The following is a 20,359-nucleotide window of genomic DNA, read 5'->3' as shown; positions in this document are numbered from 1 at the left end:
AAGAGAGATTACGAAAACGTGAAACATACTTCTAAACTTATTTGTATACATATCAAGCAACATTCCTGACAGGAAGAAATTGTAGATCTTCGTATAAATATATTCAATTTTTATTCAAACTGTCTACACTTTTATTTAACTCTTATTTCAGGTAGAGTACTCGCGCTCGCGTCGTATCCTTGAATGGTGTAGGATTACGGTCGTTCCGTGACGTTCGTATAGTTTAGAACGTCCGGTGGGTTGCGTATGTTATAATCTTAGCGACGGCGTTATACTTAATTCGGTTCTTAATTTGCGACTGCTCGAGCGCGTCTATTGTTCGGTTTTATAGCCGAATTTTGGAGTCTTTTGATCGGAGGGGGTGCCTGGTAACAGGCCCTCTTGGTCAAAGTCCCGGGTGCAAGCGAAGGAAATTCGAAGTCTCCTTCGCTTCGCTTGCATTTTTGCAATTTTAAGATTTCGCGGGTGACTCGCTGCGTATGCGGTTTTTCGTAGCCAGCGCGTTGACAAGCGGATGTAACATAAGTAGTTATAGCTATTAAGGGCTATAATAGACTGTTCCAGTAATATAATCGATAATATATCTTGATTTTAATAACTTTTCCCGTAAACCCTTGGTAAACAAATAATTGTTAGTTTCTGCTTCTATAAAAAATTCTAGAAACAGTTTCCAGTAAATAGTTTAGGTTCCTCGAAGGACCCAAAAATGACTTATTTTTAATATCCTTTTGTAGTATCCGGTAATAGGGACGGGGGTCACAGGGAGGAGATATAAAGGATTTAAAATTTAAATTGTATGTCCTTCGTTCCTCTTTGATATTCATTCAGTGAGTCTTTAATTAACAGAATCACTTTTATCTGGCTTCACAACTATAGCCATTACAAAAGAAATAAAGTAAAACGAAAAACTCAGAATGCCCATTGGGCTATATATTCAGGGTAGGTAAACTGTCCTTCGTTCACATACGTCTGACGAGCTAGGCAGTCCATCGCTAACTGCTGGTTCTGCTGCGCTCCCTGCTCCGAAAGTTCGGCAAGCCGCTATAATATAGATTCCTTACGCTATATGGAAGATCGATATAGGTTTTGATTCGCATAATACGCGCTTACACTTTTTTGATTGAATAATCACTAACCAAACGTCTAAAAATAACACTGACATTTCGACTGCTATTTAATTCAAGTTATGTATCTACCTTTCCCTCCTTTCTCAAATACATCCTCTTCCTCGTATGAAAACAAACAATCCTAATCAATCTTTGCTTTTAAGTGAGAGAATACTATTATTTAGAAAAAATTTTATTTCTAACTGTATACCGATAAAGTATTGTAAAATATTCTTTTTACTCCATATCATATTGAATTTTTTGTTATATTCTAATTATGATAGAGAAAATAAATTCTATATATTAATATTAAAGAATTGAAGGAAATGATCTAATAAGAGCTAGTGCGTCGGAATTAAAACGTATTATAAATTTATTAATTTAAATTAATTACGCAAAATTCTCATGGTTTATTATGCAATTTGTGTGTAATTATTCTTAATTTATTTAGAATATTTTAGTATTTTTTTGTACCATCCTCAGCTTATTGTATTAAAAGTTAAAAGTGTGTGTTGTTTTTATACATTATACCGAACACTTGTATTATTAAACGATAAGCTGAAGATGATCCAAAGAAAAGACAGAAACGTTCTGAATAAATAAAGAATAATTACAAACAAAATATTTGCGTATTAAATTGCCGACGCATCGGCTCTTATTAGTTCATTTCCTTCAATCTTATTATATATCTTTTCATATTTTATATATTTTTTTATATTCTAGTTATTTAAACATTATCATAAAACCATGGTACAACCAGCGCAGTACGATTTATTTGATAATATGTGCAAAAACAATGCATCACTTATAATCAACGAGTTCGCCAAAGAGCTAAAAAATATATCTGGAAAATGTATGGATGTTGGTTGTGGACCCGGAGATATAACAAAGGATACTCTTCTTCCGGCACTTGATCCAAAAGCAACAATTATTGGTAAGAGAAAATAATAAATTACGAAAGATTATAACACTCGCACGCGCACACAAACATACACATAATAATGTAATAACAATTAATATTAATTAATGTTAAAATATATATTATAAAGGTACAGATATTATGATGAATGTGATCGAATACGCAAACAAAACATACGGTGACAAGGAACGACTCAAATTCGAAGTGTTGGATATTCAAACGAAAAAATTGCCCGAGGAGTATATTTCGAAATTCGATCACATATTCTCATTTCACGCTTTGCATTGGTGCCATGACATTCGGTAAGAAAAATTATTGAATAAAAATAAATTAATATTTTTTTTTGTAGAAAAGAACTTTTGCATATAATTTTACTAATATAGTACTAATATATTTTGACATATATGTTTCGAAAAATAATTCTAATAAATATATATTTTCAAAATTACAATAATTAACATACATTTTTGTTGTTTAACAGCCAAACATTTGAGAATATTTATCGTATGCTTCGACCCGATAAAACTATGCTGATATTAAGTATAACGCGCGCCAAAGCCATCTTTGAAGCCTTGGAATGTTTGGCACAAGATGTGCAATATGCATCGTATATGGAGGTGAATATTATTACATTGAACTATGATGTGAAATTGTATTGTAGCATAACTTCTGCGTAATTGTGAAATTGCAATCTTTAGAAATATTTTAAAATTTATTAGTCGAGTGCACACTTATAGATGAGTGACATTTAAAATAGATTCAGTTGCTTTACATAAAAACTTGTATTATTCGACATTATTAATTACAGTATCAATTTTGGATAGACTTTTTTGTTTTACTCACTGATCGGTCTGCGAAGATATCGATATAAAATATATAGCACAAACGGCATTATCTATGAAATCACTTTTTTTTATGTATAAATATTATGTGTGTGTGTATTGCTTTTATTGCAATTTTTTAACTATGGTGTCAATTATCTTTATACAGGACAAACAAAAATATGTTGGGGCACTTCATTATTCGACCCGACCTCGTGAAGAGGTAATAGAAATACTTGAAGATATCGGATTTCAAATTCATCATTGCAGTCATCGGGAGATGAAAAATTGTGAGAATACAGAAAAATATATATGTAAGTATTTTCCTTGACATGCATGCAGAAATAAAATTCTAGGCTATGCGATTAATATAATCTTTTTATATTACTTTTTCTTATTTTGTAATTAATAAATTAATCTTATTTTGTTCAATTCGATAGCCATGGTTACTTCACAATATACTTTTACATTCTTGGACAAGATGCCGCATAATCTAAGGGAGGAATTCAAGAATGAGTTAGCACGTAGGTTTACGGAAATAAAAGTTAAAGAATATAGAGAAAGTCAAGATAATTCTAAGCTACGTGATGGAAGTGAAAAAACGGATATTCCTGCTCTATATTCTGTAATGATAATTTATGCACAAAAGAATGTTTCATAGTATAGATATCTCTCCATGATCTACGGTAAAAATAATTATAATTTTTTTCTTTCCTAGTTTTTTCTTTCTACCTTTTGCTTACAAAACGATTTGATAATATTTATTTGTATTTCTTTATAGACTAATTTAAAAAAATATATATTAACAAATTTATATTACAAAGTACGTTGATTATATATTTTATATTTATTTCATATATGGTACAAAATATATTATATAAAATGTATTTAATATATGGTATTAATCATTTAATACACAATTTTCTTTTTAACATTAATATGTACGATCGAAAAAAAGAAATATTTTCTATATACACATATAGATCGACAGATTTCATAACCATTGCATATATACTTTGTAAAATAAATATTATTTTTACTCTCCACACAACGTAGTTCAATTTTAAATAACACCATGTATGTTTTTATTGCATACAAACAATGTATTTGTAAATATATTCATAAGATGGACTACTTTCTATTGCGTTTTCTTTAATAATTATCTATGATACATGTTTGTACCTCATATTAATATCGCTTTATATCGTGAGAAAGTGCATTCTACCTTAGACGAAACAATGGGTGCATACTTTAGAGGAATCCATTTTTCCGATTTTTAGTGGCACAACAACTGGCTGTTCATTTTCAGAACTGGTAATAAATTCATAATAAATAGTTGAATGATAATTAATCATAATTATTAGATCAAACAAATGATTATATTTTTATACTTTGATTTCTATATTTCACATTTCTATATCATATTTTAATATCTTATCTTAATATTTATTACTTGACAATAAAATTGATTTTATCAAAATGTATCCTGTTGTTGCTATTTCGATTAAAATTGCAAAATAATGTTTTAACCGTAATCTTGAAGAAAATTTGCATATAGTTAAAAACAATTTTACTTCCATTATATCGCCAATAAAACAATTAGAATAATCTGGAATTTCGTTATGTGATTCTCTTAATATTTTGTCAAAAGTACGAAAAAAATATGGAGCAGCCTCACATTCCGGATAACATAAGAAATAAAATGGCCGCAATATTAACAAAAAATATAATTGCTTTTATATTTTAATTAACATTTCTGAAAATGAACAGCCAGTTGTTGTGCCACTAAAAATCGGAAAAATTGATACTTTTTAAGTATGCACCTATTGTCTCGTCTAAGGTAGAATGCACTTTCTCATGATATAAAGCGATATTAACAGACAAACAACAAAACTTTAATTTTAATAATATAAATCGATATTTTGTCACTCATTGTTACTTTTGTAAATCCAACAAATAATTTATATATTTATATATATTGTTTATATATACGTGGACGATGAGTCTATTGAACATATGATTAAATAACTAGTGTATTAATAATGCCTTTTCAGTAACACGTATAGAGCAATCTGATTGATTGAAAATAAGATTAATAAATATACATAAAAATAAGTTTAGATTTATATTCATGTTTCACGTTTTCATAATTTCTCTTACAAGGGAAGTGTCCCTCACCAATTTTGATACGCTTTGGATATGTTGTAGAGCATAAAAAAATATTTGATCTATATTTTTTTAGGTACTTATCTCAACGTTTAAGAGCTGAAACAACCCTTTGAAAATAACGGATTTTTATATATTTTCAGCGAATATCTGTAATAATATAAGGAATATAAGAAAATGTTTTATACAAAAGTTTTGTAATATTTTATATTCTTTAGAATGGCTTAATCATATTTTTTGAAAACGTCAAATTTTTTAATTTACACTCTTTCCCCCTCCATATTATTTTACGAAATTTAAGAATTTTGTTCAAACAAAAATTGAAGAGCATCGAATGCCAAATCCATCCATATATATTAATATTGTTTCCATGATTCAATTTTTGGGAAAATGAGATGACAACGTCGTGATATAGGAGCCACGCTGTTGCATTATTTTTCTTCAGTTGCGCTGATCTGTTAATATATAACATAATATGCGATGGAAGTACATAAAGAAAAAGATATCCGAAGTGCCGTGTGCACAAAACACAATCAAACAGTGCGTCGAAATAAATCATTAAGCAATGTTCACGAATATATTTTCTGTTTCTTTTTACGCCTAAAATAAAATCGTTCACATTGTGCTTATTTTTAATAATCATCTGATTTGGCTTTATCAATAGAACTACGAATAACTTTCTCCGGAAGAAAATATACATTATCATCGTCTGTGTAAATAGATCAACTCTTTCCGCTTCTGGAACTTTATATGTAAAAATCAAAAGTTTTTTCGTCTTCTAATTGAACTTTTTCGTTTTGTATTTCCTCTGCAGTATATTATTAAATTTTTCTTTTACTTCTACTTCTTTCAAAGTTATCGGACTTTGTGGAAGGTTTAAAGCAGTGAAAATTATATAGAGTAACATTATTACGTTCTACGAATTAAGCGGCGTCATTCTGAAAAATAGTAGAATTAAATATTTGTCTCAAACTTTGATTATATTAAAAATAATACGAATTTTATAGTTAATGTGGAGTGGTTTTTTATGTTAGCTCTTACGTCGCCTCTTTCTTTTCTCTCTTCCTTGATAATATACAATCAAAAATATATCAATTTATTGAAATTGTAATTCTATGTTTTGAGTAATTGGTGACAATAGGAAGAAAACTGTATAAAATAGCGAATCAGATTTTGAAGAAAGAAAACAGAAAAATTAACTTTATCAATTAAAAATAATTTTAGTAAGTTCTTACAATTATGTCATTTTATTGGCAAAAATAATTCTTTATATAGCCACTAATAAGACTGGCTAAAGAGACGCAAAGAATTGTGTAAAAGCTGAATAAAAAATAATATCGAAGCAAAAAGTAACAAGCGTAAGTTTCTGAACCCACCATCATCTGATTTTCTCTCTTTTTTAAGAACAATGGTGTGAGTAGAATAATTCTTAAAAACTTACTATTTTTTAAAAAAAAGGTAAAAAAAAGGCGCCAAGTTCACGCGCCACGTGAAAAAGTGTTATACAAAAAAAAAAACAGTGTGCTTTAAATTACTGTAAAAAACTGGTCTAAAAAATAATGTCATTTTAACTTTATAGAATATAATTTTATTGTATAAAATAATAATTATAATTCTAGAAAAATAGATTACGTCAAGCTTATATAGTCTACACAAGGTAAATTTGACTAGATCGTTAACTATTTTATTAGTTTTAACATACTTTAAAATATGTTTCTTATATAGAAATTTTTTTTAAATTATTGAAAGTGGAGAAAAAATTGATTTTGTGGAAGGTGTACTCATCACAATAATGGAAAATGACAAAATATAATTTATTAATGCTGTATTATAAATTAGATAATTATAATGATAATTACTAAAATAATTGAAATAAAATTATTAAAATAATAGCAAAACTATAGAAATAATTATATACATCAATAAATATTTTATGAAAATTTATAAAGTACTAAAATAATTATCTAAAACAATTTTGAAAAATAGATGTACTTATAGTAATTAATAAAAGTAATTTTAATAATTATTTTTAACATGTATTCTTAGCAAAAGCAAAATTAGCGGAAATTGGCGGAGAAATATAGAATTATTTTTTTTCTTAAACACTCTATATAAGTATATACGTGTGTGTGTGCGTGTGTGCACACATTAATAAATAAGTGTGATAAATAGTGCAAAAAATAATTTTTTATTATTAATAAGTTTATTTCTAAAAATAAATTACAATAATTGAATATATTTTTTATATAATCTCTCCATATTCTAATAGAATGACTTGATATAATTTATTTCTGACTTAATTTTTCTCGAATAATTTAAAAATTAAATTAGACTTATAAAAATTTTCGTGCTCTGATTCAAATTTTAGCAAGAAACTTAAAAGTTTGGCTGCGGGAATAATTTTCGTTTTTCACAGTTGTTTATTTTTTGTTTAGATTTCACTTAATCGTACATTTAAATTAAACAAAAAATGATTAAACTGAACATTAAATGTACTTAATAATTCTTGTAATTTAAGTATTATATTAATTAGAAAGCGAAGAATTATAATTATCGTTATTCGCAACAGAAAAACATTTTGCTCTCTCATTTTAATAACATTTACTAAATGCCATTCAGCTATTGCATAGAACACGGTTGTAGATTCTTTTTTCCAACTATTTGCGCTATTGTTGACTTACTTAATCATAAATAAATTACTCATCTTTTTCCTTTTGTGCTCATATACTATACTATATTATATATAAAAAAATATATATAAAAAATATTAATTTAATTGTAAACGTGTTGTAACTAACTTGCGATTTATCTTCTTCCCTTCGTATCCGTATACCATATATAAAATATTATATATGTATATATATATATATATATATATATATGCATATTTATATATATGTGTTTGTAAAAAATATTGTATTATCTTCCAATAATTTTGCTCCGTTTTAATACAGATTTCGTTTTTCAATTTTGAATTTTATAGGCTCCACAGTAGATAGTAGCAGGTCCATACTTAATTTTAATTTATCTATCGGGATACTTTTATCTATTTTGAACACAAATGTTCGTATCAAAGTTGCTAGGATAACTTTCATCGAAATCATTGCATATCTTGTACCTGCAAAAGTTTAGAAGTTACATGCAATTCAATTTTATTGTGATACATGCTGCTGTTTTATGATTTGTCCATATTTACCTATACAATTTCTGGTTCCTATGCTAAATGGCATGTAATTCTTATAAGATGTTCCTATTTTCTCAGGGAGAAATCTGTCCGGGTCAAATACCAACGGATTGGGCCAATATTTTTCGCTTCGATGTAATGTCATAATACTTATAACGACATTAGAATCTTTTGGTAAAATAACCTCTCCTGAAACATATATTTTTGTTTTTAATGTTATTATAATAGACGCATAACAAATAGCTTATGAAATAAAACAATAGGAAATAGTAATATAAAATCTATTTTTGTTTTATTCTACATGCGTGTATATTTGATTTACAAACAATATTTGTTGTTAAAATTAGAAATAATTTTTTCAAATTTCTTTTGTATTAAACTTAATGAGCACAATTTCTTGTGATTTTTTTTATATTTGATTTATTTTATTCGACTTTTTCGATTTAATAATTTTTTGAAGATACATTATTTATAAAATATAGTTTCTTTAAAAGTAATTTTTTTTACATTTAAGCTATATACATACAATAATAATATGCATATAAAACTATTTATTTTTGAATGTAAACAAACCCATTTGTACGTCTTCCGTTAGATATCGCGCAATTATAGGAATAGTAGGAAATATTCTCATAGTTTCTTTTATAACACGATTTAAATAATCCATATGTTGTAAATCTTCGTATTTAACTGGGGCAGATTTTAGAGTTTTCGTCCCATAAATTTTCCATAATTCCTTATATACGTTTTCCTATATATATATATATATATATATATATATATATATATATTATTCTATATTATAAAATTATATAAGATACTTAATATTATATAAATATAAACATATGCAATATCTATCGTAAGAGAAATGTAATCTTATTATGCAATCATATTAATTATATTTATGAGTTATTATGCAATCTTATTAATTACATTTATTTATATATCATTCTGGAATATAAATACTGTCAGTGATAAATATTAATGTATACATTTTTCTACGGCTTTATTAAGATTCTTAATTTTATTGTAACATTATACACAAAGTTTTTATTTAAATAAATTTATAATTTTATAACAAATTAAGTTATTTTTATATGAAAAGATACTCTAACAATAAGCGCGTTATTATTTGAAATTTAGATGAAGCATAAAGGAGATCTTGATTTTAATATATATGTTGTCAAAATCATCCTAAATAATCTTCAAAAAGTTTTAACTGTCGACCATTATTTATTCAAAAGTATTAACAAATAATAAATTTTTATGCAAAACAAAATTCTAATCTGAACTGTCACAATAAAAAATTTAATTTTCCTTTATTATTGTTTTAGAAAAAAAATTTTTTTTCTGTATCCTAAAACTATATCATTTGTAATACTTTTTAAAACAAGTGAATAAATTATTATTGAGTAAATTTTAATTTGTACATACTTGTATATCTGGAAAATTTGCTAACATTAAGATCACAAAATTTAAAGTAACAGCAGTTGTGTCGGCGGCCTGATAAATAATTATATATATTTATTTTTTATATACAATTATAATCATATATGTAAAAATACTTTACATACCCCAAGTAGCATATTAATTAAGTTATCGTGTACCATCTTTCGTGTCAACTTATTTTTATAAAATGCTTCCAATAAAACATGAAGAAGTGACCTATCTATATAATTTAAGGAATATAAGCTTTTTTGTGAGTGTTTAAGTGCATGCGTATGTACATTTATGAGTATATATGTATATATGTATATGTAAATATGTTCATTATTTTCTCAATTTTATGATGAAGATTTTATAATTACTTAAAAATTAATAAAAAAGAAATAAATAAATAAAGCAAGAATGAAAAAAAAAACGCTACAATGAATTTACAACAATGAAAAATATTAAATATTTTAATAATAAAACACATTATAATAATATTTTATCTAAAGCTATACATAAAAGAAACTCATTTTGTTATCTGTGCAATATCAAAATGCAAAGAGCTCAAAACGTACAAATAAAATACCAACAAACTTACGACTTGTTTTATCTTTAGTCTTGGTATTCATTTCATTTAATATATACATTTGCTGCTGTATTACCTATGTAATAATAAATTGTGTAGTATATAATATGCTATGCAAGCAAGAGTAATAATATTTGCAATTTACTTTATCCATAGCTGAATTTGCGATGTTTATAGTTTCTCGCTGTTTTTGTCCCACAGCAGTGAGATTGAATATAAAATTAGGGAATAGAAGTATATTTTTTAATCGTAATTTGAAAGTTTCTTTGAAACTGAAAAATGTTTTTGTTTAAATAATATTTTGTAAAATATAGAAGCATATTTAACTAATCGTGTTTATTAAGTTCCATCAATAAAATTAAAAATAAATATTGATTTCTATAAATTTATATGTCAATAAATCTATTTATATAACAAAAATTTTATTTAGAATTCAAGTGTTTCCTTTATAAAATATTCTCTTAAAAGTACAATTTTTCTAGGAAATTTAATTATCTTTATTTATATCAAACCTTTTCTTACCTTTCTGTTGCTTTGAAATATTGGTTTACTACTTGATCCGTTATATATTCCTCTTTGAGGTCCGTCATTGCAACTTTATAACGTCAAATAAAAGTGAACTCATTATTCAAAATAGCTATAGTTATTGACTAATTATATTGAGTTACTTATTAAACATTAAATTTACCAAATAAATGTGATATGTAATTTTAAAATAGGAGATGGATGCTTCTTTAACAAGTATTTGAAAGTAACAATCAGCTGTAAAATACTGTATTTATTACTATTACCTTACCACTTGCAATAGTTGAAGTACATTCTGATAAAGGTTGAAGAAAGAAAACTTCATTCCCGTTTAGTCCTTTTTCTAATTTGTCCGTCAATATTAAGGATTGTTCGACAAATATATTAAAATATTTTTGTAACATATTTGTATTAAAACTTGGCGCCATCATTTTTCGATATTCAGTCCATATAGGTGCTGAAATTAATTTTATAAGAAGATAATAAAGAAAGAAAGATAAATTTTACGAAAAAATTAAAAATAAATTAAAAAATAATTTATTAAGTCACCGATCACTCTGATTTTCACATGTATTATAGTTTTGAATCACGCGCACTTTGAATCGCTACAAATTCTTCTAACAATAAGTCATATTACTTTAAAGAATTTTATACTTTTTAAATCTGTTAAAAATAAATATCTTTCTAAAAGTAACTAATTATGTTTTATCTTTTTAAAAATACATATCTTACCAGGAGCTGTCAATATTCCTTTGCCACATATTGGTTCAAATAATTTATATATTATACTTTTATCCAAGCATCGACTGTTTTGTAAAATTGTCTACAATGTTATATAAAATTTTTAAAAATATTTTTCCAATACACATTTATTTGTGTCATTTCAAACAATTAACATACACTTCAGAAAATCACTTTAATTAGATATTATAAATATAAAAGTTATTTATTTTAAATAGATTTTCTTTCTATAAAAAATATAGATACTAATTTATTTATAAAAGATGTAAGTAATTTATAACAATAATTATTATTATTATTAAGTAATAATATTATATATATATATATATATATATATATATATACAGGGTGTCCAATTTTAATCTATCACCCCTCGTAACTTTGCAGGAAGCGATCGTAGAAAAAAATGTTTTATACGAAAATTTTTTGACTTCGAGAGAAACATAAGATAGTCGTTTGACGATCACATAAAGGTCATCTTCAATTTCTTAAATGGAACCTATTATTTTTTATTGCATATTCTTGTAGCCTATCTCGAGAGCTTTCCAAAACTATAATAAAGTAATTTTTTTTAAATTACTTTTTGTGAGTTATAAGGTTTGAAGTTAACAATTTTTTTACATAAAATGTAAAATATCTTGTAAAATATTCAGTTTTCGGCAATGTCACCTTAATACTTTTATGCACGGAATAATAAGACCAATCAATTTGTGTAAAGAAAACACATAGTTGCTTTTAAGAAAAAGTACGCAGTTGCATGTTACAAATTACATAAATTTTTAACAGTTAACATTAATAAATAATTCTTGATTATTATTAGTTTGATTATCATCAGTTTAATTAATTATCATTAATATAAATTTAACTAATCGCAAATTTAGCATTTGTTAAACAGCATTATGTTGTTACGTCCTGGCCTGCACGAAGGAAAGGCCGCTCGAAGGTCTGGCCCTTTTGCAGGTCAACGACTGGATAGTCGCTTTTACCTGGCTTATCTCAGGGGTCCGTTCGTCGATCCTTTTCGGTAAGGGAATTAAATCCCTTTTACGCGGGATAGGACCTTGTGCGATCTCGGGGGATATAGAAAGGAACACAGGGGTTTAAATAAGACTTTAAATTCGCGTAATGTAAATAATTATCATTTATTCAAAAAATAAAATCTTAATAATATTCGGAGAATTAGACATTTGAATTTGTGGACATGTATAAACAATTATATATGAGTGTGTGTGTAACGTTGATATGAAATTCGACTCGTCAGTGAGGTCGATGACCTCGGGACGGAAAGGAGAAGAAGGAGGAGCGGTTTCGTTTAGGACCTAACGATAGAAAGCGCTCTCGGAACTCCTGCGAATCGTGCAGGTCGTAGTGATGTGCTATGAGGCGGTTGAGGATTCGCGTTGGCTTTTGATCGTCCCGTTTCAATCGAAGAGCGCGTTTCAATGCTCGACGGGCAGCAATTTCCACTACGGATTGTTAGGTTTAGTCACGATTCCGGGGATTTATTCACTTCCGTGATCGTAGAAGAATGAGAGTACTCACTGTTGACTGTATATTATTTGGTGAGCGGGCTGGCAGCTATTGATCCTCAGGATCGATGGTTCCTTCGAGTGGTGTGGGCGAAGGGGTGTAGGTTGACTGTAGCTAGTAGCTGGTTGTTGAGCCCTGATGGTCACAATATATGCTTAATGCGAGGATCCAGTATGAAGTGCGTAACTGCCACGACGTAGGCGGAATTAAAGAGAGCGTTCTTGGAAGATTCGCTGCTTTTATACTATTCGTCTGCCCTTCTTATAGGGCAAAGGGCATCTTCTTTTCTTGTGACTCATAGTCATACGTTCGGTGTTTAATCCCTTTTGCGCAACGCATTGCTCTCTTGTATAAAGGGTTCTTTCCTAATTCTGATCTTTGGTCCGCTGATAGCGCGTGTCGATCGTGATATTTCAACATTACCTATGACTTATTGATCAAAGTGTAGGTTTCGTAATCTCACGGTCGAGTTGTTTCACAATCACTGTCTTTCTCCGTTTAATTCTTATAACTAAGTTCGGTCTTATAATTAATATGTTCGCGGAACGCGAATCTGCGTAAATCGGGGAGGAGAAAAGAATCGTGCAGTCCACAGGACGTAACAGTACACTATGATCAAAGCTTGTGAATACTTGTCGAATATTTTTTCAATTATAAATGTACCTGACAAGGATTTCCCTCCAGTACTCCAGGTGATTTACAAATTGTAAAGTTTATCGAAAATCGTAATAGATATTAGAGGTTAATGCATACAAACAATTTTACATCATAATTCTGATATAAGTTCTTGAAAAATAGGGTAATATGTAGTTAAAAAGAAACTTAATTACGTGCTAATTATACATGAAAAATTTTTAATGATAAATATACCAATTGTCTATTTTTTTAGAAACCGGAAATAAGTAGCGTCATTATCATTACAAACACACTCATTATTTATTTTTATCATTACTTTTCAAATCTACGCGACATATTTTATATACTAATAAACTATATTATAAATTAAATACTAATAAACACGCAAAGAACATTGAATTTTTCTACAAATTTCGATACAATTTTATGCATCTTTTTTTTAATTATCTTTTAATCGCAATAAAATTTTGCAACTTTTATTTTAAACGAGATAATGTGATATAAATTTTGTTTTATCTTTTGTTTTTCGTATAAATTTTTGCTTGAAAAACAAACTTTTAATTATAACTTAATTTAATTCACAATTATCAGAATATCATATACAAATTTTAATTTGCGTAAAGTTGAAAGTGTAAAAATAAGCAATTAATTTGGTAAAAATAAAATTAAAGGAATTAATTGAAAAATAATTTATTACATTAGAAATTTAATAAAATTTATTAATTCGGAGCTTATTTTAATCACTGACTGAAATGATATAATATATAATAATTGTGGTAAATAAGAATGTGCATTTTTTCCTCACATATATTATATTTAATTTGGTATATAATCTAATAATCGAATAGAAAAATATATGTTTTAAATTGTAGGAAGTATTAGTGAAAATAAAAGGGTTGTTTGAACACAGAAATGAGCATATATATATACATTCATATATAAATACGAGGATATACACGATCAATTGGAACCCATAGAAGACGATTTGAGTAAATATTTAAAACAGGAACTCATAAAATGGGGATGTGTTATCAATAATTACTTGTGCATAGAACTAGCCAAAAATAAATTGGAATTGTATGTAAAAAATTGCAATAGAAATAAGTAAGCTTTCTTTTAATATTAATTATTTTTGTAGATATTTTTCTATATCTCGTGTGCGCGTATGTTAGACATATTACGTTAAAGGAAATGCAATATAAAATCAAATATACATATATGTATATTATTATTGTATTGTATATAACATATGCCACATATGTTTCTTGTTTCTCTGATATAATTTCTGTTTGTATACACAGAAAAAATAATAAAAGAAATAAATAAAGAGCAGTTATAAGAATAATTTCTAAATAGGTTTTTTCAATATGAAATAAATTTTGAAGAAATAAAAGAAAATTGTTCCTATATTATTTATATAAATTTATAAATTATATATACATATATATATACTATAATATATTTATATATATACATTGAAATCTTTTTTAGATTAATACATTCGATTTAAGAAAATTTGGCACAATTAAAAGTTAAAAAATTTAAAAAAATTTTTTTAAGAAAATACAATACAAAAAATAATTCTTATAATTATTTATCCATTATTCTTTTTATTATTGTAACAGAGATTATACAAAAGAAAGAAAAATTTGCGGATCTATTTAATTATATCTATATATAATTATTTTATATATATTTATATTTATTTTATATATGAGTCTTTTTTATATATCTATAATAATTATTTTATATATATTATATATATATATATATATATTTATTTATATATGAATCTTTTCTATGGATATTTATTTATATAAAAAAGTTATATATTAAATATCAATAATAGATATGTCAAGAACTAGAACATTTCTTTTTTGTTTGTCGTAGCATGTCGCCTGGATGGGAACAGTGGACATACTGTAATGCTTTAAAGACAGCGAACGATAGTACATGGTACATTGTATATTTGATGGCATCTGGTATGTATAGAGAAAACTCCGATTATAAAATGTTAGAATACCTTGATTGTTCTGAAAATCCTAACATTATCGTTAATTATCTTCGGTTTATAATACCAGAATTTGAAAATGTAATGTTAAGAGATAATGATCATAAGATGCCTGCTCGAGAAAATGAGCGTAAAGTTTATACTTTAACTACTAATATGTTTCTTTCTACTCTCGCGAGACATGCTAAGAACACTCCAGTACTTAAAGAAATACTGAAAAATTATACATATTTAAAACACAGGTAATAACTTCCATTCTACATGAATATATAGCACATAATAGTGAGGATTTATTATGTATATTTAAATATATATCTATATATATAATTTTTTTATAGTCGAGTCAGTATAGAAGTGATGTTAAATGTGCTTATTAATAATGCGTATACTGGCAAACAATTATTTGGCGAGGTAAATTTTATACTTTTTTTATTATAAAATTTTTGTTATAATTACTTATTTTTTATCACAATGTATTATATATCATATATTGTAAATGATGTACGTATTTTTCTGTTTCTTTCGGAGATATCTTGTATATCAATATAATTTATGCTAACTATTTAAAAACTCGTTTTTTGTGATAATTAATAACAAAATTTCTGATTGATAAAACAATCAAAATTAAAATAATATTTATTTTAGATACGTGAATTTGCGGGAAAAAATATAAGACCCTCATATTTAAAATATTGTATTCACTACAAGTTAATAACACGTTCTCATAAAATGGACGATCAGATGCAATTTTTTCACCGTTTGTTCGAATGAGAGAATCGAGAAGCTCAATACGTATATAATATAAATACAGTAAAGCACTCATTTTTATTAAACGTCCAATAATATATCATAAATATTTAAAATAATTTTTTACATATTTTAATGTTTTATATATTTATTATTTATTTATAAATTACCTGTTTCTTACGTGAGCACTTGACTTCAATTAATTTCTTGATTATTTCTAATTATATTCTATTATATTGTGAATGTGTTAAAATGTATTTAATGTTAAATTAGTTTTTATATATTATTCAGTTTTATTGTTTATATAAACATTAATAATATTTACGTAATGCTTATTATACACATATAGGTATATGTATGTGTATATGATATTATGTATATTAATTATACTTATAATACTCTATTAAATATTAATATAAAGATATGTTAAATAATATAATATAAATATAAGATATGAAATTAGATAATATAAATATAAGATAGAAAATTTAATATACATATAGGATATAAACATTAATATTTGATTTATTATTAATATTTACTTAGTACAGTCAACGTAATAGTTAATATTAATATTAGCAATACTATTTTATATTAATGTTTACAATAATTAGTATTTTATTATTAATATCTTTATAATATTATATATTAATGGTTTATTTTTCTTGTAAAACAACGAAAATTTTAATAACGAACTTTAATGTGATTATAATTTCAACATGCCAAAATATATAATTTTACATATATGTTTATTTCGTATTTTCTAAAAAATTTTTCTACATATATGTATATATGTATTTTCTACATATTTTTCTACATATTTCTTAAATATATGTATGTATGACATTGTGCAATAATATTAACTCCTTTTTCACATTACAATTTTTTAATCATGGAGTAAGATAAATAAAGTAAAATCAGAATGTATAAATGAATAAAATATGTATATGTATATTAATTACCATTAGTGATTTTCTTTTATTTTTTCTAAAGAGGAAGGTAAAATACAAGAAGATAAAGAAAAATAAAATTCACACCTTGAAATTATTTTTTAATTATAATTAGGTATATTATTTACTATGCGCGTTTTAATAAGATAATTATAGAAAATAGGAAAAAATCAAGATAATATAAAATAAAAAAATAAATCAAATTGTGTGAGTTACTAATTTAACTACAAACACACATTAAATTTCAAAATTAAAATTGTTTAGGGCTTTAAGAACTAAATGATACTGATTAAATTAAAAAAAAGCTATTATTTTTTTTTAAGAAATTAAATAATTATGTACAAGTGCACAATTTCTAAAAATTCATTGTATAAACATCTCTATTTATGTTTAATAGAATTGTGAAAAAAATGTTTTATGTTGAAGAAAAAAAAAATCTTTTTTAAAAAAGTATTGTGTTTCAAAATATGAATACGATGTTTAAATAGATGTGTTTTTACTATAAAACTTTTGTACTGCGTAAAAAGGTAATTAAATTGTGTTTCTCATATGATAGCCACATGGATTTTACTTTACTTGTAAAAAGTTGAATTTTGCATTACTGATTCCGTATCATTAGAACAAAATTTTTAATTCTTCTCACATTACAGTAGAATAAAAATTCAGTAAAAAGATAGAAAAAATGTAAAATAATGTACTTATTTCATACATTATCCAATAAGTTGAAATTCATTGTTAAATATAAATTTTTATTTTTATGTAATCGCTCGTCTACAAAGTTCCAGGTCCCGAAATAAAATCCTGAATATGCCTCTGCTCCTAAGATAATTTATTTTGATGCAAAACTTCGTATTGCTAAATAATTAATTATAATTTCAGACAAAAATTATCTCACAAAAAAGTCGTTTTTAATTAAGGTAATCATCGATATTTTCTTGTCAATATGAAAACGGATTTTTTAGATACTTAATTATACAAACAAAGATTTAAAAAAATTAAAACGACACAAGCGCGATTCTTCAATTTTATGTTAAAGAGAATGATACAGAAATCAGCTGATCACTGTCAAAAAATATTAATCGAGTTTAAAGTACTATAACATTATATTTAAAACATACTATTATTTAAATTTTTACAACATAATATTATTTAAAAATTTAATTAGCAAATTAAGTTTCATCAGCTGATGTATGTCAAAAATATTAATAAAGCGTTAATTTGCTAATTAAATTTTAAAATAATAATATGTTAAAAAGATTAAAATAATAATATATTGTAAATAATACGTTATAATACTTTATCTTCGATTAATATTTTTTGACAGAAAACAGCTGATAATTGTCAAAAATATTAAAGTTTAAAGTAGCTGATTTCTATCAAAAAATATAAATAAATCCTTTCGTCAATAAAATCATAATTAATTTCGACGTTGTGATTATCTCGATTATCAATGGATTCTTGTAGAAATCCTATTTCTTTGTTCGCACTTTCTGTTTCAGATTTAAATATTGAATTTTTATGCATTTTTTTATGCGTTGATTGCAATACGTGTACGAAAATATGTGAACTAATTATGTAATGCATAACAATTTATTATTAATATTTTTAACAGAGAACAAAAATAAATAGAATTTTCTACAAGACTTTTTCGATCAAAATATCTGCGCTTCTATTATATTCGCGCGTCTGTACCGCGCGAGACTGACCGCAAGACTCTTAGCAGCGGTATGGTTAAACACAACCCATACGTCCGCCACGCTGCGCGTCTCGCGCGAGACTGACGCTGACGATCAGTCTCGCAATCGCAATGTCTCGAGATCGAGAATCAGTCTCGCGCGAGACGCGCAGCGTGACGGACGTATAGCTGCGCTTGGCGATACCGCTGCTCTGAGTTTTGCGGCTTGCGGTCAGTCTTGCGCGAGATATGCAGCGAGATGGATGTGTACAGACGCGCGAATTTAATAGGAGCGCAGATATTTTGATCGAAAGTTTCTTGTAGAAAATTCTATTTTTTTGTTCTCTGTTAATAATTTAAATAATAAATTTGTATGCATTGCATAATTAAGTCACATATTTTTATGCATGTATTGCAATCAATGCTTAAAAAAATATATTAATTAATTATTAAATAATTATGCTGTGCAATAAAAATTTAGTATTTATATCATGAACAGAAAGTGTTAACAAAGAAATAGAATTTTCTACAAGAATCATTTGATAATCGAGACTAATTACGATTTTATTGACGAAAAGATTTATTAATATTTTTTGATAGAAATAAGCTACTTTAAACTCGGTTATTATTTTTGACAGTTATTTGCTGATTTCTGTCAAAAAATATTAATCGAGGATAAAGTATTATCAACATTACTACTTTAATTTTTATAACATTATTACTTTGAAATTTAATTATCTAATTAACGCTTTAGTAATATATTTTGACAGAAATCAGCTGATTAAAGTAGTAGGAATACTATGAGAGTTCTAACTCGGGTCCTCTGAGGGTGGTGCGGGGCGCGGGGGGTTCTCCGTGGCGAGGGGTATGACGTCACGCGGGGCGGCGGTATCTCGTAGGCGCGGGGGCTGACGTCACGCGGGTGGAGGGGGATGTTTCGACAAAGGAGGGGGAGTTTTCTGAGTGCAATATTTGTAGATAGTATCTTTACGACTTTTTTATGAGGGTTCTTAGACATTTTCCCCAAAAACGTATAGAACAAGCGCCGATGATTAACAATTTTGTACCCTTGTTAATATAATTTTATTATGGAAGCGCCGATGTCCGGCTGCTCGTCAACGGAGCGTTCTAGAGTTCATTAAAACTATGTTTTTCATTTTATGGGCATTTTATCATTAGGAAAGGAATGAAGATTTTAAGCCGACGCTCCGACGAACATGTCAAACTTGATTTAATAGGCCTCTACCTATTTGCGTTGACGTTCGGCAGTTTGTACCCTCGCAGAAAATCGGTCGTAAACGAGAGCGAAACATCTTCCTAAATATCTTTTT

The 20,359-nt window shown here is 26.4% G+C and overlaps 2 protein-coding genes across 2 annotated transcripts; one reads left to right on the top strand and one right to left on the bottom strand.

Moving 5' to 3' along the window:
• The first annotated feature begins 1,833 nt into the window (after nt 1–1,833).
• Nucleotides 1,834–3,177, top strand: LOC145948254 (juvenile hormone acid O-methyltransferase-like). The gene is made up of 4 exons (XM_083057990.1): nt 1,834–2,040; nt 2,156–2,327; nt 2,507–2,642; nt 3,016–3,177. Exons 1-4 carry the CDS (start codon nt 1,854–1,856, stop codon nt 3,175–3,177), a joined length of 657 nt encoding a protein of 218 aa, XP_082914116.1. The 5' UTR covers nt 1,834–1,853.
• A 4,634-nt stretch (nt 3,178–7,811) lies between these two features.
• LOC145948255 (cytochrome P450 4c21-like) lies at nt 7,812–11,561 on the bottom strand (the record flags this gene model as incomplete). The annotated part of the gene is made up of 10 exons (XM_083057991.1): nt 7,812–8,130; nt 8,209–8,385; nt 8,770–8,947; nt 9,631–9,699; nt 9,771–9,865; nt 10,226–10,289; nt 10,359–10,485; nt 10,736–10,808; nt 11,010–11,195; nt 11,471–11,561. Coding segments are annotated over 10 exons (1,233 nt in total), but the record flags the coding sequence as incomplete, so codon positions are not given.
• Between the last annotated feature and the right edge of the window lie 8,798 nt (nt 11,562–20,359).

The sequence above is a fragment of the Prenolepis imparis genome, unplaced genomic scaffold (genome assembly GCF_030444845.1).
Source record: "Prenolepis imparis isolate NDT839.2.m4 unplaced genomic scaffold, iyPreImpa1.0 SCAF_305, whole genome shotgun sequence".
Lineage (NCBI taxonomy): Eukaryota > Metazoa > Arthropoda > Insecta > Hymenoptera > Formicidae > Prenolepis > Prenolepis imparis.
Note: the sequence above shows the minus strand (reverse complement) of the source record. Positions and strands in the feature narration are given on the sequence as shown.

What these genes read in the sequence shown, in the direction of transcription:
- LOC145948254 (XM_083057990.1), top strand. Translation starts at nt 1,854, where the DNA reads ATGGTACAACCAGCGCAGTACGATTTATTTGATAATATGTGCAAAAAC. An exon ending in CATTGGTGCCATGACATTCG is followed by an intron (nt 2,328 to 2,506) that starts GTAAGAAAAATT and finishes GTTGTTTAACAG; the next exon opens with CCAAACATTTGAGAATATTT. An exon ending in AATATGCATCGTATATGGAG is followed by an intron (nt 2,643 to 3,015) that starts GTGAATATTATT and finishes ATCTTTATACAG; the next exon opens with GACAAACAAAAATATGTTGG.